The 22,179-nt window shown below is 44.9% G+C and overlaps 1 protein-coding gene across 1 annotated transcript in view; it reads left to right on the plus strand.

The window, feature by feature from the left end:
- bma (SCY1-like protein bma) overlaps nt 1-22,179 on the plus strand; it is a 218,838-nt gene that overhangs the window by 140,377 nt on the left and 56,282 nt on the right. The window contains exons 9-11 of the mRNA XM_089553889.1: nt 3,224-3,370; nt 17,803-18,018; nt 18,953-19,069. Of these exons, the coding sequence (XP_089410015.1) occupies nt 3,224-3,370; nt 17,803-18,018; nt 18,953-19,069 (480 nt within the window). The remainder of the gene's footprint in view (nt 1-3,223; nt 3,371-17,802; nt 18,019-18,952; nt 19,070-22,179) is intronic.

The raw sequence follows: 22,179 nt of genomic DNA on the forward strand, positions 1-22,179 counted from the left end.
AGTTACAAGCATAGAGCAATAAACGTCGAAGACAGTGAAAGTGCAGTTCATTCATTCATTCATTCATTCATTCATTCATTCATTCATTCATTCATTCGTTCGTTCGTTCGTTCGTTCGTTCGTTCGTTCGTTCGTTCGTTCGTTCGTTCGTTCGTTCGTTCGTTCGTTCGTTCGTTCGTTCGTTTGTTCGTTTGTTCGTTTGTTCGTTCGTTCGTTCGTTCGTTCGTTCGTTCGTTCGTTAGTTCGTTCGTTAGTTCGTTCGTTCGTTCGTTCGTTCGTTCGTTCATTCATTCATTCATTCATTCATTCATTCATTCATTCATTCATTCGTTCATTCATTCATTCATTCATTCATTCATTCATTCATTCATTCATTCATTCATTCATTCATTCATTCATTCATTTCAAAGCACAACGAGGTTAGAAGTATCGTAGGCAACCAAAGTTTCGAATAAAGATACGCTAAATGGCAAAGACTCCCCCGACGACTTCTGACTCACTACTCTGACAAAGCGAATCAAAGAATGCACAGGGAACCATGTTTCGAAATTCGCGAGAAGAATAGTAGAGAATAGAAGATTCTTTCACCGAAGAACAGATCAAAGGCAGTGGAGTAAAGTATGCCATCCACCGCTTTGTAGCAGGACTTGCAATAAAGTTTGGCGTGACAGCAGCGCATCTGTTCCTGATGTCCCTCCTCGCGTTTCGCGAAAACAGTCGTGCTTTCCTCTTCTCGTTATTGCTGCTATCAGACGTGACGTGTCTGGTGGAAATCAGTTCAGGAGTGGAGCGATCAGCGTGGGGAGTGACGCTCGGTATCTTCGAACGCACGACGAGCCACTCGCGTCCCAGATGAGATTTAAATGAGCCGCTAAAGAAAAATGAGGCGACGCGTCTTAAACATTGTCTCTCTTCAATCTTGCTGTTCCTGATCGGGCTGTTTTCGTTGCTTGTCGATATTTGTGCCGCTCTTTCTTCTGCGTCGTTTGCCTGAGTTTTGTTTTTGTTGCCTCTTCGCAACCTGAGCACGGTCATTCCTTACTCGTGTATATCCAAAACACTGTCGTTTCTTTCCTATTTTTTCTTTCCGCCCACCTTGTTCCTTTTTCTGGGTGAGACAGCATACCTTCATTCATTTATTTTAACTTTTTTCTGATCAACCTATTGGCCTCTACTTTAGAATCTTTCCCTTTCTCTTTTACATTTTCCTCACTTGTCTTTCTCTTCAATAAAATCCACCTCTGCCACGCGAGGATTAAAACAGCTGTGCTGTGTAACCAAACTCTCAATACCAGGACATCCGAGCGCCAGGCATGAGAGCAACTGAGCCCGCATTGGGAAAGCCAGAAGGCAGCCGTAAGCAGCCCGCGTCGAAGCCACGTGTTTTCACATCGGCTTCTGCTTGATGCAGCGGTCCATGTCCCCTTTGTCTGCATGAAATATTGGTTAACGTCTCGAGAAGTTACGAGTAGCTTTTCTGACGAGCCCGTGACTAACCGTCTCTCTTAGTTGAATTTATTTCTTTTTGCTTCATATCATAGATGAGATCATAGCGAGAGCAGCAAAAGAGGACATGCGCCATCTTGCTATTTCACCTCTATGGCTGATGTGTAACGGCGGCGAAATCTAACTCGGCTATGCCACACATAACACAAAATACCTTCGAAAGAAGATGGCGAAGCAGCCGCTGCCGTAGACCAGTTGGCAAAGCACTGCACGTGGCATGCGGATTTTGTGCGTTTTGGTCCCACCGGATCCATATAGTTTCGTTTTCTTGTTGCTTCTATTTTATTCGTAAATTATTGCGCAATAATATTCCCCGTGCCAATGTAAAGAAATAATACTTCCTTATGTACTCATTGGCGTCACTGACTAGATTTCTTTTCTGCTGAGTGTCATGTGATCTGTAGTAATGGCGTTGGAAGCGGGCGCATCAATCTGCCTTCTTCACAAGATGAGGCCCCCGCGGTGGCTCAGTGGCTATGGTGCTCGGCTGCTGACCCGAAAGACGCGGGTTCGATCCCGGCCGCGGCGGTTGAATTTCTTTGGAGGAGAAATTCTAGAGGCCCGTGTACTGTGCGATGTCGGTGCACGTTAAAGAGCCCCAGGTGGTCGAAATTTCCGGAGCCCTTCACTACGGCGTCTCTCATAGCCTTAGTCGCTTTGGGACGTTAAACCCCATAAACCAACCAACCAACCATCACAAGATGTGGCGCCATCTGAGGAGTGGCGAAAATTCGTCTGCTACTGCTTGAAAACAAAAGCACGTGGGAGACGCAGGCCCTGTCTGGTTCCACCATAGAGTTTCATACTATTACCTAAAGGGAAAGCTGGCGCCCCTTCTATGGGAGTTTGCATGGAGCCCCCTAAGACCACTTCAGCCACCATGGGCGCTCAAAGCATCATGGGCCGGTGAGCTACCGACTGCAGAACCACAACTTTTGGCGAAAAATAATGCAAAAATAAACGCTCTTCGAAAACCAAGAATATCCTAACATTCAATATCCTGTCTAATCACTGCAACAAATGAGCAGAAAAGCATGTAAATGCAAAGTTTTCCCAAAATAACAGATGACTCGCTCTCCTATTGGCCAAGTATTGAACGCTACAAAAACTAATATTTCGTAATTAACAAGCGCACTTTTAAAAGGAAATATGTTTTCAAAAAATCTTGTTGCTTAAACACTTTAAAATGTTTTTTAATGGCTTTTCAGAAAAAAAGGAACCTTTTATTGGCATCGTGTGCTCTTACGGTTTCTCTACTATGGTTTTTGCACAATGCGTTCGCTCCAAAGTCGTCTGCGCACACACGAACAGCGTTTTCGGAATAAAACGTCTTAGTAGTGACACTCCGTGTTCCCAAAAAAATACGACTGTCCCGCACCAAGTCGCTCACCGGCCCATGATGTTTTGAGCGTCCATGGTGGCTGATGTATAGTGCCTAGAATATACTGGCGCTATAGCTGAAGTGCAGCGCCGCCAGCTTTCCCTTCAGGTGATAGTAAGAAATTCTATGGGTTCCACGAGAAGCCAGGTGCGCCTGCGAAATGGAAAGTGCGTGCTTAACACCTCCCGCCATCTCTCGCGTGCGTCTGTTACTAACTTGAACTTCGTATGCGCAGAGTGGTCTTGTTAGAAAGGCGGATTGCCGTGCAGTGTTTTTGGCCCATCAGATTCCTTTAATCCACTGATGCGTGTCTGCATGTGTTCTCTGCCTGCGCAGCTGACGGAGGCGCTGTCGTTCCTCCACTACTCGTGCAAGCTCATCCATCGGAACCTGTGTCCCCAGTCGGTGATCGTCAACAAGCGGGGAACGTGGAAACTGGCTGGCCTGGAGTTCACAGAGAAGTGCAGTGACACCGACCTACTGGTGAGGGCGGCGAATATGTACTGACATGTGGTTCGTCGTCCCTCGCGAATAATGCATCACCGAGTCAAGTGAAGAAAATGACTTTTCGGAATAGTTACGGCTTCCTTGTACACATGAGGTCGTCCAAGACCAGTCTTGTACGCGTTACACAAAAGAAGTAACCGATTACTATTAAAATTCCATCATTTAAATGTAACTGATTTCAGTGGTCAATTACAGCCCCCTCAAAGTAAGTGAACAATTGCAAAAGAGCAATCGATTGTTATTATGTTATTTTTTCTTCATCCTTCGCTTTGCGCGAGAGAAATGTATACAAGCTAGAATGATAAGAGTAAGAAGTTGAACCAGTTGGTTAACATGCTTTGTAGACAACAGCTCGTGAAGACACAAGGCACAAGGAATAGCAGAGTAAGCGCTGGTCCTCGTCTTTCCTTGTTTTTCTTTTGTTTTCTAATATATTATCTTCAGAGCACGTTAAGCAACTGCCGAGACAACAGAAAAAGAAATGATCGCTTTTTACTCAGCTTCAAACCCCTCTGGGTAGAGATTTTGAATGATTATTATACCGGTAGAGTCAAAATTTGGTTGACTGTGAAAATACACATCTTAGTGTCCTAACGAAAGTTTCAGGAAAAATACAAAGAGAAAAGAGTTTAGCAGGAACTCGTTTGTTAGAAGACCGATGTGATGAAGTGAAAGCCAGGCTATCAATGTTTACCACTTGTAGAGCTCAGAGATTTAGAACAGAAAGTGGAGATCCACTTTAGCCAGCCTTCAAGCTAACTGATGAAAACAATATTAATTTTTTTCTTTAACACGTTGATTATAATCTTCCTTTGATTCACGATTCCCTGTGTCTACCTGGGAATGAATGTTGGCATGATCGTTTTAGTCAAGCTGTAGCATTCTTTGCAATAGTCAGGTGATGCGTTACGTCACAAGACTCGATCTGGTACCTCTCACGTAATATTGCGCATGGAAATTACAGCCTTTTATAATCGTTTTTTTTTTCATCGGAAACTAATAATTTAACTATGAAGAAAATGCCGTGATTTCTTTTTCCATCTTTGCTTCCTTGCTGGTTATGTGCGCTGGCCTCAATTTCCGCGGCTTCTAGGTCTGACGTAGAAGGTTTTTCTTAGAAAGAGCCGCACACTTCATCAAAGCGTGCATAATAGCTAACGTAATAAAGAAAGACCTGCCATGTTCCAAAATCCGCCTCCCGCCCTCGAAGAAATATGCAAAGCAATGCATATTAAAAGATTCAAGAGCTAGCAGCAATACCTGGATATGAAATGTGCGTGCCCAGCCAACCGCAAATACATTGTTTATGAGTTTCAAATAATAAAATATAATTTTACCTTCATTCTAGAGGAATATTTTGAACATTTTAAGGAATCTTTACCTTGGGTCCCGGAATTCTCAACAGAACTCTTCTGCAGACTTATCACCATCAATCAATACACCAAAAGATTTAAATTTTATTTCGTTATTTTCAGACTAGATCCAGCCTACTAAATTTGGGTACTCAGGCAAGAAACTACTCAGCGACGCTCGGCTATTTGTAATATAAAACCCGTGGTTGGCCCGAGCGGAGTGCTCTTGTAACCAAGCCGGTAGGAAGGACATACCCAAACTTTGCGTAAGCGAGGTTTAGAAAAATTTCGGCCTGCCCACGAGCGGCGCTTTATTCAAAGCCCACGAAACCAGACCGCAGCTCGGCAGCGAAGCGCGTGGAGCCTTTTACGAATTCCGCTAAAAGGTTTCTTGGGAGCTCTTTAGAGCTAGTCTCTGTCGAAACGTTTCATCGCGGCGGCAAGGTTTCACCACACCGCCACTTTGTACTTCGCCATGCGGAAAGCCCGAAATGAATTCTCCGAAAGGCGCTTAGAATTCGTACTTAAATCAGTGCAGCATGGCGGAAGCAGCGCGCTACTTCAACTAATTCTGCCCGAAATTCACTCAACCCCTCCTACTTGTCGAACACGTGGAAAAGTGAAAAACGCGAGAAAGAATATTTTTCTTCTGAGGAGAGAAATTTTTCTTTCATAATGTGACAAGCACCTGGTACGAAAGGTCCTTATAGTAGCGAGAACATTTTCTCTGCCATTTCTCGATTCTTTGTCACGGCACAACCACCTCTATCAAGACTGCTGAAAACATCGTCATCGCAAAAGATGGCAGGCGGACAAGAGATATACCTGTTTTTTTTTTTTTTTTTCAAACCGGCTCCGTCGTAGCAACTGCAATATCTGTCGACCTGCATCAAACTGGGTGGTACTCCCTCGTGATTGGTCGGCCTCTTAGCTGTCGTATAGTTGCATATCATGATTGGTCACTGCACAGATTCTAGCCGATCTAATGCAGTTCTGCGCCCTAACGCGCCCAAACAGTTAATGCGAACCTTGTGAGCCATCTATACTTGGTTCAAAGAAGTAGTTAGCTTAGTGTGAGCAGCCTGTGATTGGCTACGGAGCCTCGACCAGTTACGAAGCGTTTCGTTGGCTGTCTCGGTTGGCCAGTGCGTAACAGGTTTTTGAGTGCAACGCATATTATCAACTTCAGAACTGCCTCGTCGACGTAGACTGTAATTAAATGACGCTATCTGTGGCTTCTGTCACGCTGCACAGTTTCTATCCAGTGTCAGTGCACAGTGCACTCTTCCGCGTATCAATATAGCGCAGCACTCACAAGCACCATGCCAGCCTCGAACAGTTCGAGGAGGCTTTTCACGGTGCTTCTCCTAATGCACTGCCTCCAACGCAAAGCTCGCTAAATGACCTCAACTGTGAGGGAAATGCAGTCTCAGGTCCACTCATACTGAATGCCTCCCATAGTTGAACACCGTCACAAACACGAAGGCTATATGCATTAAAGGAGCGCATTTCTCAGGGTTGTGGCGAAAGATGCTCATTACCATACACGACGTTGCTATGTACAGTCCTTGGAGATCTTGAGGTTTGCGTGAGCCCTTTTATTAAGGCAGAGGCTTTAACTGTTCTTTTGGGGTGAGATAGATTAGGTTTAAGGGTACCTGAACCGCCATTGATGTTTTTGTTTTGTTTTTTTTTTTAGTTTTTGACACTTCATGTCTCGTCTCATTTCCGCCAGTGGGCTTTGACGCAGCCCTGGCAATGGCCGGTCAGTTACATGGCAGAAAGCTGTGTCCGTCACGACGTCTTCCTGAGTACACTTTTGAAACATGCTCTTATTAGTTTCCGATGCATGCTTTCCATCATGCGTGGAGTGTGGCTGTACTTCTTTCTCTCCCTTCATTTTCACGCTGTTCTTCTTTCATTTTCTTCTCTCTTTCTCCTTTCATTACCACATTCCTCCCTTCTCTCACGATGCGGGTGAGACAGTTACTGCGCCATTTTCTCTCATCAAAAATCACTACTTGCTTCACTAATTCGTAGCGCCTATCAGGTGTCGTCATACAGACGTGGTGGTGGCGAAAAACATTTATTATCTACTAATTATTTAGAGAGAGGTGATTGGGGCAGGGCCCTAATGGCCCCTTCCCCTCACAATACTAGGTGGAGCCCCTATTCCGGGACCTATGCCGGCATTGCGTATTTCTAAAACGGAGTTGCTGCGTGTAATACCCCGTCCGAAATAAAGTTAACTTCTTTTACATCATCAAAAACACAAATGATGTCTGTATTTCATGTGAAACAAATGCGACTGACGCATTTTAAAAATATGCATTATGGAAATTAAACTCAACCAGCTTTCTAACGCCTATTTTTGTCGTTAGATGTTATGTGGCACATTGCTGTACAATAAAAAACAGTGTGAAAGCAGGTCACACATTCCATGCATACGGCGTTCAATTTCGCAATATAACCTTAGCACCTAAAATACAAAGTGAAAATTTTGTTCGCTAATTTTAGTTAACCGATTGAATAATTATTGATCCATATCAGGTGCATAATGTGTGCCTTGATGTTTAATCTATCTGCAAAGTCCGCGCCAACGTATCTCTCGCAGATTTCTAAAAAGGATTCTGCTAAAAGTTAAAAAAAAATCACCTCGCATAACTACTGCATTCCTCTTACGGCCAATATGTATTTTGTCGATTATTATTATATCCAAAGCGCCGACTTCCTAGCAGTAAACACCAACAAGAAAAACATTGATTAGTAACGAGACTTTAGCTACGCCTGAGACTTTTCCTTGCGAAATCAACACTACGCGAGTCGCCGAGCTATTTTGCGGAGCTCACCAAAGGCCATACTGCGCATGCGCGAGGAGCAGTGACATCCTACTGCGCACAGCTGGCGCGCCGCCGCCGTCGCTGCGCGGGTGACTCAGAGGTGCCGCCGCCGCGCTCGCCAGTTGCGCATGCGCAGTAGAGGCGCATAGCTAGCGTGCCGGGGCCGCCGCCGCTGCCGCGCGCTCTCCATCGTCTCTCTCTCTCTCTCCTCGTTGCTTTCGCAACCCTCCTGGTTTAACCAGAGCTAAACCGCTGCCAATTTTTTTCAAATCTCGCCCGCTGAGAAACACATTCCCTGCATGTTTCTTCACGCACGCGATTGTTTCGTCTCCAAGACAACTGAATCTCTGTTTAGAAATCGCTCAAAACTAAATTTAATGAAAACGTGGAGAACAGCCAGGCCTTCTCGCCTTGTAAATCAGCTCGCCGTGCACTGCGAAACGGATAGACTCTCTTTCAAAATACCAACCGCTACTTGCCAGACCACAAGTGTTGATGACGCAGTTGCCACCCACCTCTCATTCCCCGCAAAAACGTTCTTTTCAACGACGCTGCAGCGACGCGTGCTTTGAAAGGCGCCGTCCTACGCGCGTGTTATGCGTCAATGGGCACGGCCGAGCTCCTTTCAAAATTTCGGCTCTTTAGGGCCTCTTAAAAAAGGATCTCCTGCGCGACGGTGTTTGTCGTCAACGCTCGAGAATCGATAGACAGGCCCGCAGAAACGAGAAACTCTCGAGGTTTCCGTTATTACTGCCGTTGTCGCATCGCAACTCGGCACGTGTTTATTGAAGCCCGTCCTCCGCAATTGTGTCGCCAGCGCCGATCGCGTACGTTCTACGTCAAACACTGGAAATGTGAACGGTTATTATAGCCGCCATGGTCACTGCGAGCTGCTCAGGCTGAACCCATCGATCCTTACAGCATGCAGTGCTAGAATTGTCGCCACTGTTTGTCCAGTGTGGTTTGTACGGAGATTTACACCATCACTTTAAGCGCTGCACATATCACAGCGCTAAGAGGTGGCCCTGCTCTATTTTCTGGAGCGAGTATGCGGGTGCCATACGGTTCCCTGCAAAAACTATTTATACGCCTAGGGCTTAACTGGACGCAGAGGGAGTGTTTTCCAGCTTATTCTTTAAGTCTTTCAGGACACGGTCACCAAATACTACATAGGCGCAGTTGGAGACTCCGCAAGGTGTCTGTTCGGCTGTTCGGGTAGTGACAGAGGACAACTGGGTTCCAGAACTGTGAAAGAAGTGGTCGGCCGTAACTGTTACTTTAGCTCCGCAAGGCTACAGTCGTACCTGTAACTTACAAGAACCTTGACTTCAACGTCGAAATAGGCAGTGCTTTATTTATTGTTACTTGTTTCTGTGATACTTTCTTTGTTTCTTAGGAAAAAGAGGAGCAAAAATGGAAACTTGTTCTAAGGCTGTTATTGCGCGCGTCGCGGTGTCGTCATAGTCGTTTAACGACAACTGCCGCGTATACCGTTGTGCATAGAAAAGTTCTGGCTGCGTTAATAGTGCGCACTGTTCTGTAGCGGGACAGGGCGCAGAGGAAAACGATACGGCTCCGAGGAACTAGAATCGCTGCACTCTAAACAAAAATTGTCTTATGTCTTATAAGAGCATTAAAAGAGATTAAACGGTCCTCTAAAGCGCACTCCCTCCGCCTCTCTCTCGTTTTCTCTCGTTGTCCCCGTTTTGTTCGTGCTGCGACAAATTCTTGTATTAAGTATGAACACCAACTGGCCCAAACTTAAGTACTTCTACATCGTAATAGGGGCAGGGTATTTTTTTTTTCCAAATCCTTGGGATAGATTTCCGTCACTAAATATACGACATACTTACGGTTGGCAGTAAAAAAAGATTCCGTCTTCAAAACATAGAAAGTTCTCGCAGTTAGCAATATTTTATTCGTGTTTTCAATTTCCTTTATTGCTATCGTTAAGACATCTCGTGCCACGTTTAAATGTCTCGTTGCGTTGCTAAATGTATCAAGATCTTGTCATTTATAGTGAGAACATGCATCCATTGCCGACAGTTAGCATGCCGTATATTTAATGATCAAAATCTACCTCAGGAGCATACCCTGACCCTTAAAGGGAGGGCGCTATAGGTCTGTTTATTCCTTTTTTTTTTTACTCCCTATGGGGTAATTCATGCTTACAGCTGGCCGAGGGACGAGGTCTGAAGGGTGCTAGCTGACTTCCGCATCAAGAGCGGTAAAGCATGGAAAGAACGCTCCATACCACTCCGCAGGCAGGTCGATGTGCGCAGGGAACGCTTTCCGCATTTGTTCCCTTTTGCTCCCTATTTTCCTCATTTTTGTTCTTTTTCTGTTCCTTTTACGGCACATTGCAGCTACCCTAGCGACCTCACCCCTCCCTGCCACTCCCTCTCCCCTCCATCCTGGCAAAGCCGACTTCTCTCATCGTGTGTAGGGGTCCCGATACGATACTGCCCCGCCGCACCATCTGGCCTTCGCTGCGACGCCAACGCTCCTGCACTTTTCCGACGAAAAGATGAAGCCGATTTTCTGTGCTGAGTCCGCTTTGTCGTGGGCCTCTCTCGTTTCTCTTCTTTTGTTTGATTTTCCCCTCACGCCGCGAAGAGGAATCGCTCTGTTTCTGTACCTTCTGCAAGAAAAAAAAAAATCAGCAAATTTCGTCGATGCTTCTCGTAGTCTCCCTTCTAACCAGCGCTCTTTTAAAGCTTTTCGACACTCTATGTCTACATACTTTCTTACCTTTCTCAAGGCCGACATCTTGTGGTGGTTTAGTGCTTAGCTGTTAAAGCGGCGAGAAGCTTATTCTTTCCTTTCGCACACCTGGTACTCGAGTTAATTAGGGACGGAATAAACCACTGACCGCGTCTACTTCTTTGTTCTTCTTGCAGGCTGAAAACACTTCAGTGAGAGAGAAATAAAAAATAAAAGAGAAAAGCAAGCTAGAGACTACGGGGCTTCAAGCTGAGGTTGCAATGAGCTACAGGTGTGTTTATCCTTGAGATTACTCAGAGGGCAATCGATCCGCGGAAGCGACAATTAAATATAAACGACGACTAGAGTTCGTAACACAGGTCTGTGAACTACTCAACTACGCAAACCGCCATAATAGCCGAATGCCACTCTCATCGTTTGATCTCCAGTTCGGTGTCCTAAACTAACTGAAGAAGCGGAAAGCCTCCCTCTTAACTGACCGTTTTCCATACGGATAAACAACATGCTGCTGTGAATCTCGCGGCATCCCTTCCTTCTTCAGAGGAACAATTATAAGGCGCCTCTTCGCGTTGTGATCAAGACAGTACGTAACATAGTGACGTGGATCACCACGAACATCATCCATCAATCGATCGATCTGTCTATGATCGATCAATCGATCGATCAATGAATCAATCGGTCGGTCGGTCTGTCGGTCAGTCGGTCGGTCAATCGAATCAATTAATCGTTTATTTTTTTAAATAGACAAGGAAACAGTACTACAAGACATTAACATAGTGGAGAGGATGCCAGAACTATCTTATGTACCTATAAGAAACCACAGTCACAGTTTGTGATTGAATGGCATAAAACAGTAGTTTCAGTCCTCTTCAGCCCATTGGTCATCGAGGTTTATTTCAACAGACACCGAAAGGATGTTCTAAGTTCTGTCTGCTCTCGATAAGCTCTGCGTCCTCTGTAATGCTCACGAAGGAACGGGGTCTCAACAAACATTTGGGCTAGGGTGGGGTATTCATCAGATGAGTAGGTATTTATATGTTTTTTTAAACGTACAACGGCTACTATCGACAGTCCCTCCAGCTGCCACTAGTGACATTTAATACGCTCTGCAATGTCAGGTAAAGTACCAACAAAAACACTGGAGTCCTCCTGATGCAGAGAAAACTGCAACTTTCATTGCGCAACTTTTCAACACTTGACGCAACTCATGCAATGCCGAGGTATTTCTGGTGCCCTAAAACCGCAAACGCGATGTCCCGTTCCTTCTTTACGGATCGCATGGCACGCAGGGGATTCGTAAAGCCAGCGAGCTGTTGTCTGGCAGCGTACAAAGGCATTGTGAAAGATTTTTGGTGGAAAACTCACAAACTAGACGAACTCGACGTGAAATGTCGAGCTTCGCGAATGTGTAAAGTCCTTCTTTGCAGTGTCTAACCGCTGAAGCGGTTTTTACGTAATACAACTGCACGACCTCGAGATTATGTGTCGGCTGCGGAGCGCTGCTCGCAAACCACTCATTGGCATTCACCAGAGTAAGGCTTCCGTCGACCTTTAAAACTGTACGAAATGTTTTCGCAGAAGGTTAACCGTGCTGTCTTATGTCAAGGGCTGCGGTGAAAAAAGCAATCCTTTAAAAATTTGAGCCCTGGGGTGAAGTCAGGCATACAACCTGTACCTCAAAAATAAAAAAAAGAAAGGCAGCTCAGGTGATTCTGAGAAGACGGCACATCAAAATTTTGAGTCCAAGCAACACACGCTGCAACGAAAGGGTGGCCGGAGTTTTTTTTTTTTTTTCTTCGAGATGTTTGCGATAAGATTGTCTCTGGAGGCATAGAAAAGGACTTGAGACGGGTCTTTGCATTCCAGCGAAGTACAGTCGCGAGCGAAAAATATTAGCACAGATCATTGGCGATCACAATTCGTATATGTCACCACGCGGCGCTGCGGTACGCAGACCTGCCTGACGGGCCATTTCCATGTTTGCAGCAGAGGGGGGGACGGCAGGAAGTAAGCTTTATCAAGCGTGCACCGCCCGAGCGTTGAAGTGCCGAGCCTACATGACTGCGCTTGCGGCATTTATTTTGGCTCGGTTATCATGAGCAAAGATGGCTTCTTTTTATTACCGTTTTTTTATGTCCGCGATGGTTGGCAAAAGGAACTCGCGGGAACAATAGCTGATAGCGCTGCTTTTAGCCAGTAATTTTGCTGCCCGTGGCAGTCCGCTGAACCCCCCTAATACTGTAGAATGGGACGGCCCGGCACTCTCGTTATCAGCCTCTTCGCCACCCGCAGCGCCACGCGTTGTCATTCCGGCGCTCTGGTGTCCGTCACGTGTGCTAATCTTTTTTACCCGCGACTGTACTCTGAAGGGATTAGGCCATGAGGTGAACCATTACAAAATAAGTTTTAGGCAGTCCATAGAGTGTCTATAGACTTCTGTCTATAAAGTCTATAGGCTGTCTATAGACACATCCTAGAGAACAGTCTACAGGCAATACAAATGCTATAGACAGTCTATAGACAACCTATAGATTTATGGCCATACACTTTTAGTAGACTTTTGTCTATAGACCCCCTATAGACTATGAATAGACAAAAAGCAATATCCATAGGAAGCCAATAGAGTCAATAAGAAGCCTATAGACTTTCTATAGACCATTTCTATAAGAGAACGGCCTCAAATAAGCTCTCCTGCCTTTGCGACTATCGTTTCACTGTCTGTGTCTCACCGGAGATGGGGCTTGACGCCCGACTCGAAATAGGGCAAGCAGAAAAAGAACTTTGGAGTTCAACATTTAATCTAATTTCTAGCAAAACAAAAAGGTATAATTCAGTACGTCCTTTGCTGACGCTGCGCTATCGATCCAATGTTCTCTTTATAAGCTTCATTAAGCTAATAGAATTGAATTTGTAAGTCAACTTTAGTGCAGTTCCTTCATTAGAATCCACTTTCAGGACAAATTTTCTTGAACTAATTATTCGGCAATGCAACAAGGAAGAAAAACGCATTTCTAATTAGATTTAGTGACACTAATTGCGCTTTTCCGAGTCCACTTGACGTCTCAAATTACCTGGGTAACCTGGACAAATTACCTGGACACGTCCCGTGCGCTTGTCATGGGTTTTTACGCAGAGTCAGCGGGAATTTTTTTTCTCTGTGCTTCATTCATTGCTTCATTATTATGATGAAGCAGTGCAGGAGTAAATATAACGACCTATGATTTTTGCTTTACTGCTTTCAGCGATATGCCTACCACACCAAGAACAACTTCGTTACCTAAACTCGACAAATCCGGAGCGACTTTCATCTCGATTTTCAATAAAGTGCCTCTCACAGCGCGCTAAGTTTTTTCGGGACCGTGAGAATAATATTTTACTTTGGCATTAGTGTACGTCGAGGAAGTATTTTCACATCGTAAAAAATCTATGAAGTGCGCTGAGAAAAGGTGTACTGCGCCTCTCAAACAACTCACGTGTCCTCGAACCAAACGTAAGAACAACTGTTTTAGAAGTACGATAGATTCAGCTCGTTAAGTATGCACTTATAAGCGACGATCGCCCATCAAAAATAATCTGGCAAACTGTGTAGCTAATAATGCTGCATACCGTTGCATATACTAAATATAAAAAAATATAGAGAGCGTAGTGGCACATTCTATTTAATGTAGCATTGAATGTACATATATATTTTAGTTACGAACTCCAGATGAAATAGAAGCAAGGGCTTCAATTTTAAGTCCCATAAACAAGTAACATTAAAAGGCAGTGTGCTGTCTTCAGTGCTGTGCTCTGAACCTGTGGACTTAGGGTGCATTTAAAGCTGATCCTGACATCCGTGACTTTACAAAACACGAAAGGAATGCCTTTAAGAAACGAAGACATTTCGTCACTAAACCAGCCGGAATGAGCCTTCACGCTTTCTCTATATTGTCCCTCAGTTAAGAATGCCGCGGATTGCGTAAGCGCTAAACAAACACTCTAACCACCTCCGTGAAAGCTGCGGCAAGACAGACATTCCTTCCGTCTCCTGCGCGGCGCTCGGACTTTCCGCGCAATTAAAACGACGCCATGCGCGGCTGTCTGAGCTCCAGAAACAGGCGGCGTCACGGACACGTTTAGCCGCGGGCAATTTCCAACCGCCATTTAGACACCTTCCAGCTAACAGGGCCTGATTTCGCTCGCACGGGGCCTCTAATGGCTCGGGGTTGAGACGGAGGACAGACGCACGGCACTTGCGTTAAGTAAAAGCGTCTCAAATGTGCCACTTGTTTTTTGCTTAGCACTGATGGTTGCGGCCAGGAGGTTTTGTGGGCGGTTTTCGTCGTATGGTCACGGTAATTGCAGCTGCAGTTCGTAGTATTCGCAAAAGTATATAATTACATTAGCTGTATGGTAGTAAAATATAATATCATTAGTAGTAGTAGTATTACTAGCAGTAGTTGTAGTGGTAGCAGTTGTAGTAGTAGAAGAAGAAGTAGTAGTGGTGGTATACTCTACAGATTAAGGCACCCTGGCCAATCCCCCGCCGTGGGTATTTGCAATTAAGCCTGAGGACATCATCATCATCATCATTAATACACCTCTATGGAAGTACAAAGAGGCGAAGCTGTCCTCTAGTGCACTCCCTTTTATAAAAGGGTGTGCACTAGAGGACAGCTTACTACCCTATTACTCCTTTCTCTTTAAAGTGTAGTAGTAGTAGCTCTAGTAGTGATAGTAGTTGCAGTAGTAGTGGTAATAGTAGCAGTAGCAGTAGTAGTAGTAGTAGTAGTAGCAAGTAGTAAGTAGCAGTAGCAGTAGCAGTAGTAGTAGAAGCAAGTAGTAAGTAGTAGTAGTAGTAGTAGTAGTAGTAGTAGTAGTAGTAGTAGTAGTAGTAGTAGTAGTAGTAGTAGTAGTAGTAGTAGTAGTAAGTAGTAGTAGTAGTAGTAAGCAGTAAGTAGTTGTGGTGGTAGTAGTAGTAGTAGTAGTAGTAGTAGTAGTAGTAGTAGTAGTAGTAGCAGTAGTAAGTAGTAAGTAGTAGTAAGCAGTAAGTAGTTGTGGTGGTAGTAGTAGTAGTAGTAGTAGTAGTAGTAGTAGTAGTAGTAGTAGTAGTAGTAGCAGTAGTAAGTAGTAAGTAGTAGTGGTGGTAGTAGTAGTAGTAGTAGTAGTAGTAGTAGTAGTAGTAGTAGTAGTACTAGTAGGAGGAGGAGGAGGAAAAGGAGGAGGAGTGGATGTAGCGGTTGTTGTTATCGCACCTGCAGTACTAGTCGGCGTAGGAGAAGTACGTTTTTCTTCATAGTACTGCAACTCTAGAGTCATTTTGCTAGCTTTGGACCAATGAGAATAAAGCATTTCCCTATTCACTGGCCAAAAAGTCTCTTTTCTTTGGTCACAAAAGCTTGATATGCAATTCATGGTCCCTGGAGGGAGGTCTCTGTCTTCACGGTCACTTTTCTTCCGAAGGCAACAGTTCCCGTTTGCAATATACGCTTCAAGAGTTGGTGCTTAAAATAGTGAATCCGCCCTTGTCACTACTCTTCTTTCACTGCGTTATCGTTCCTTTTATCGAAAAACACACACACTTTCTCTGCATATGCGTGTGTACTGGGAACGACTTGTTACTGAAGACACAAAACTACGCAGGAAACAGGACACAGAAAAGAAGCAGACAGGACGAGCGTAGACTAACAACTGATTTATTGGTCGAAAACAACCTTCCTTCAAAAGCAACGCATGCGCAACCAAACTTAACGCCCAAAGCAAAAGTACACAATCTTATCAACCTAAAAAGTCAAGTTCCTTCTTATACAAGTGAATTGATGCCTCGCTAACACATTTTTCCGCACCGTATCTAGCAATTTGCCAGGCTTCAAAGATCTCGCGTGCCTTCTTGTCCTTCGCGCAGCCTATAATCTTCGTTTGCTTGAAAAGCGGCGTACAAAATACTTGTTTATTCTTGTCATTGATCTTACAAGACTGGCAGTGCCTTGCTAAATGCGCTAAAGTTTGGTTGCGCATGCGTTGCTTTTGAAGGAAGGTTGTTTTCGACCAATAAATCAGTTGTTAGTCTACGCTCGTCCTGTCTGCTTCTTTTCTGTGTCCTGTTTTCTGCGTAGTTTTGTGTCTTCAGTATGTCTTACCAACTAGCCTCTCATCACACACTTCTAGAACGACTTGTTATGTTATAGTTAATGACTGCGACATTGCAACTAGCGTGGAAACACAAGGACAGCGACACAAGAAACCGACGGGACAGCACTAGCGTGCTGTCCCGTCGGTTTCTTGTGTCGCTGTCCTTGTGTTTCCACGCTAGTTGCAATGTCGCAGTCATTAACGAATTCACACCAACTAGCCCAACTGTCTTCCATGTTCCATGGTTATGTTATAGGGCACATGCACTTTCAGATTATTACTATAATAGCCAAAGGTGTTTAAGCTAACCGAAAACTAATGCTTGTTGCTGAAGCTATACACATAATGCAGTCTGCCAATAGAAGGCGGTTGACAACCGCATATAAAGCATGAAACTGCATTCTTACATTGCCAAAACGCTTCATGATTTCTCCACTAGCGAATGAGAGCGCGTACCAGCCCTGCGTGGAGAAGACCGTAAGCTATCTAATCCTCTGACCTGCACTGCTTAGAGCTTTCTGTCTCATACATATCTGCATTTCATGTCATCAGCACTATTGTTCGTACCAAGGAAGTTGCACGTAGTTGCGTTATGCGGCCTGCGAAACTATTCGCGTGTTTCTTGCTCACTCATATGTGGACTGCAAAGCTTCTTTGTGGTAGAGGCAGATGGGGGCAGAGTATAAAATTCTGCACAGTTCCTCTCGTGTCGCATCTTTTACCTACCATCTTGTTTTATGACTACTGTTTACAAAAGCATTGCTTAGTAGTTTATGTATGTACAGTCCCTTTCATTTCGTTTCTTGTGCTCGGTTTTCGCAAGAAATATTGATTGGCAGCAGCGTTAACAAATACTCCAACTCCCTTTTATTGGCGCCAGAGAGGATTGTGTGCTTTTGAATTGTTTTCAAACAATATTTCCGCTTGACCCTTCAAATTTTTCTCGCTCAAGGACAAGAACAATGATGTACTTTTGCACATGCTTATGGCAGCAGTTTTGACCACACAGATCTCGCCAGAACTTAGAATGTCATTTTTTTTCTTTCGAAGGGTTTCTTCAGAGCCACACATATCACCGTACCTGTACTCATTAAATTGCATAGTTTATGTGCTTCGAAATGGCCAGCGTGAAAACAGACGGAGACAAGAGAAGAAACGCAGACGACAGCGCCCGTCCTGTCGTCTGTGTTTCTTCTCTTGTCTCCGTCTGTTCTCGCGCTGATCATTTCGAATCATGTACCACCAACTCGCCCAATCAGCTATTTTGATTAGCTTATGTGCCTTAGTCACAAAAAAGGGGATAATTCCGTAAGCTGTGCTTTCAATGTCTACAATCGTTCGCCTTTGTTGAAAACCTGCGATGTCGTGGAAAACAACGCAGAGTCCCGTGAGCTGCCAGCCGTTCACATCCAAGCTGCCCAAGATGGGTCAGCCGGACCTGGACTACACGGCGCCCGAGGTGCAGGCCACCTCGAGCTGCTCGCCCCTGTCGGACATGTTCTCGCTGGGGCTGGTCATCTGCGCGCTCTTCAACAACGGCCGCTCCATCATCGAGGGCAACCTCTCCACCACCACCTACAATAAGCAGCTCGAAGTGGTACGAGTCTCTCCGCCCTCCTGCGCGAGAAAATCAAGCTCACATGGGTGCAAACAGAATTTTTCGGAACTACGAAGCCGCGCAAATAAAATTCGGAGGTCTCTTAACGAACCTTAAGAATGGAATGCCATATCATTAGAGACCCCCGTTGTTGATGTCCTGGTGTAGCAGAAGCCAAGGACTGGTTCTAACCGGATTTTCTCGCAATTTTTTTTCTTCCTTCTCTTTCATCTCTTCTCTTTCTTTTTGCTTTCTTTGGGCAAGAGGTCATGGCGTCACCAGGTCAGGGGACTGCCTAATGCATGAGTAGTGCCAAGCAAGATTGCAATCGTAACAGGAGAAAACTTTGCAAGAAAGGACCGAGAAAGTCCAACACCTACGTTTTCCCATGTCGCATTTGTCGCTTTCGTGCTTGCAAGGTTTCATAGCATCGCAAAATCTAACACTCGCGCACGCCTGAACACTGCTTTCGCACTGGAAGTGTCTCCATCACGAGGCCTCACATCGGAAACTAATTAGACGCGTCTGACTTCTCAAGGCCACTCATGTGTCCGCTCACAGTATGCTTTATGTTTTGTACGATTAATACAAGTGCGCCACGAACACGGACGACGCAGGACACATTACGATCGCTATGTCGCCCGAATCTGTTGCGCTGTTATCTTAATAATGTGCAGTCTTTGTCAAAAGTAACCAGGCTGCATGGTTTACTTCTCATTCTTATTGTAGAACCTTCACTGCTTCCCTAAAGATAAAAAAAAATTTTTGAAGGTGAGGACAGGGGTTCTCCTTACCATACAGATATTTAGAGCTTGAGAGCTGGTGTGACAGCTTGACAAACTGTGCAGCCTGATTACTTTTGACAAAGGCTGTACTCATACCAGCTAATCCAAATTTGCTTTGTTTTTTTTTTTGTGTGTGTTTGCGTGTTCAGCTTGAAGGCAGCCTTCACAACCTGCTGGACCGGGTGCCGCACCACCTCCAGGAGCCCCTGCAGGGACTCCTGCAGGTGGACCCCAGGAGGAGGCCCAACGCACAGAACTTCTCCATGGTGAGAACGTTGTTGTTTTCTCCCTCGGTATACATGGATAGCTGCCGATAAATCCGCTGACTGCGAGCTAGATTCTTGGTCGTCGGCATAGCAATTACACCTATGATTGTAAGGGGCTTGGTAGCATGATGTAGTACCCGCAACGTGACTAGCCACCATTAATGTAGCAGAATTGCCGAATTATTAATGCGAAAGCCTTTAGTGTCTCATACTGTCGTTAGCAAGGACTGTTAGCAAATGTGTCCCCATTTCGGCGTCACTACTTAAAAAAACTGTGTCGAGGCTGGAAATTGAACCAGGGCCTTTGGCATTTGAAGTGGAGACGCTACCACTCCGCCAAGAAGGCCTTTTTTCTTTCTTTCATGGTATTTATTTACATGGTTTTGTACAGAAAGTATATGCATACGTGTGTGTGTATACACACACGAAAAAATCTATTTACAGAGAACCTAGCTACGTAGGCGCCACGTAGGACAAACATTATAGTAAACATATTATAACTAAAAGGCCGGTAAGGATATACAGCGCATCAGGAGAGAGAACCAATTCGATAAAAAGTCCTTTATTCATCCTCAAACCCTGAGCTTTCGTAGCGGATTTACAAAGAATCCGCCACGAAGGATCAGGGTTTGAGCATGAATAAAGGCGCATCAAGTGAATGCATGGGTTTCATAAATAAAATAAAATAAATAAAAATAATTAAATAATTCAAAAAATTAAAATTAGAAATAAAATATGAAAAAAAAAGAACAGTGCGCCAGGAAACGTTTTTGCCTTGCAGCACTTTAGAGAGCCAAAGTGCCGCCTGAATTTTTTCTGTTATTGTGGTTTTTTGAATTATTTCGAATTGTTCCAGCATGTTTCTGCCTGCAGAGTTGGGTTAAAGGCAGCTTCCACCACAATAATGCCGCATAAAAAATAACAGCGTTCGGCTGTGGCTAACAGAGCGAAGGAATTACCATGTGGATTCTCCATTAAGTGACGCATACTTCAACTAAAAGGAATAAGAGAAAGAAACAAAGCTGAAACGTAACGTAGTAAGAAGGTTGCTAACAGGGGAAAACGTGGAACGCAGGTGACGGGTGTCAGCTTCTGCAAGAACCCCTGAGGTGACTGGCTGCCTCACAGTAAAGGCAACACGCCTGTCAATAGCGCTCGAAAGGGTTGCCGGCCCAGCGTGAGAGAAGAAGACGTTGAAGCGATACTTCGTCTTCCTAGCTCCTATGAAGCACTGAGTATGAGAAGAACAGAGAACAGAAATTTCTGAGCGTCATTATTAACTAGTTTTACTGGATTAGGAAACTGCATTTTTAATCCACGCTGACTCCAAGACGTGTGCAGTCGATTTCGGCATATCATGTGCCAGCACTATTGACCTCCTTCTTTACACAAACAAGTGAAAATAGGAACGACAGAATCATGTCAGAAATATTCCAAAATGTTTTGTCATTACAGAGTTTTGTTTAGTTTTGTAGTAATTTTGCGTACGGCTCTAGTTTTTTCTTTGATACTTTTATGTAGTCTGCAGTTCTGTAGTACCTCTCTAATGTAGCTGCACAATATTTTTTTACTACTACGAAAATTTCTGTAAAATACTCTACATGCCTTGTGATGTTTCCACAACTGCTACATCAGAATAGCAAGTGCCTCCCTGCTGAATCATTATAATAAGGTCATGACTGTGTGCCCCCCCCCCCCCCCCCCCTTCCGATGTACAGTATGTTCCAGGGGTAATGACGGTAATTATCGGATAACTGAATAAATAACTGCCTTTGTCGTATGGCATGGAGTTCTAGAAAGCTCGTACAGTTTCACGAATACTCTAATGAATAAGTTCTATGCATTGCAACAAAGACAGATTTTTCGGTCCACTTGAAGGTCAGCAAAAATTAAATGTAGCCCGCGTTAACAGCGATACGTTTGATTCAGTCAATTGTCCCATCTCGTGCACTCTTCACAGTGTTCCATCGCAGTTGGAAACAAAAACCTTATAAAATATTCACTGCAGCTCTGATGGTTCCACCTGATCGGCGTTAAATCCCCAGCTCTTACCTTCCCTAATGCTCCACAACGGAAAAACAGGCTCGCATGTAAAGGCGTCTCACTGGGCCATAATAGCAACGTTCACGTCTGCCTCGTCATCATTAATTCGCAATCATGGTCGCCTCCGAAGTCATCATCATTAACGTCCTCGTCGCCGTCTCCTCAGTCTTCATCGTCATATACACCCGCGCTATAATAACAGTGCTCTGCGATTTTAGAGAACGCACAACTTGAATGTTAACGTGTTTGTAATGATACGCAGCAAAATGACGCAACCTTGCTTACTAACAATGGTACGAAGCGTTTAACGTTCCTAAACGACACATGGATTATGACGCACGCCATAGTTGTAAGCAGCGGATTAATGAAGGCCAACTGAGGTTCTTGACTGCGCACTCGCATCGTACAGCGCACGGGCGTATTTACATTTGGCCTACATGGAAATGTGGTCGCCGTGGCCGGAATTCGATCGCGCGAACTTGTGACCACCAGCCGAACGCCACACCAACTGAGCCGCTGCGACGGGTCACTAGCTTGTCCGCGTCGATATTTGCGTCATGCTTTCCTCGACTCGAAATGACGCCAAATATTCAATTAGTCCTGCGGGCGGTGACGCAGAACGAGCGGGTCGTTGTGTGGACTACCGGGCACTGGGAAATAAAATTATAAACAAACAAGACCCATATGTGCCAGAACATTTTGTATTTCCAGAGGGGCTTGAATTTCGCTTTCCCGAAGCTAGAGTTTTGGCGAACGGTAAAGCTATTCCCAACTCTACAGGGACATAGTTTTAGTACCAAAGCACTACTGAACACGGCCCCAACCAAGAATCTTGTGCGAAGCCTCGGAGTAACTCGGGTAAGCTCGGGTAAGTTCGGAGGAGCATGTGCCAGCTGTAGCCAATGGGAGGTTAACCTTGAGGGTGACCTTGGCCAAACATAGCATAACAACAGCCCATGCAGAAATGAAGTAAAAACGGCCGCGACTGGGTTTCGAGCCCGCGGCGGCGCGGACAAGTCAGCTTCGGTGGCCACTGCACGTAGGCAATATGACATCGCCGCAGCCGA

Source organism: Amblyomma mixtum, chromosome 7, assembly GCF_055824585.1.
Source record: "Amblyomma mixtum isolate Tamu chromosome 7, ASM5582458v1, whole genome shotgun sequence".
In the NCBI taxonomy this organism is placed as follows: domain Eukaryota; kingdom Metazoa; phylum Arthropoda; class Arachnida; order Ixodida; family Ixodidae; genus Amblyomma; species Amblyomma mixtum.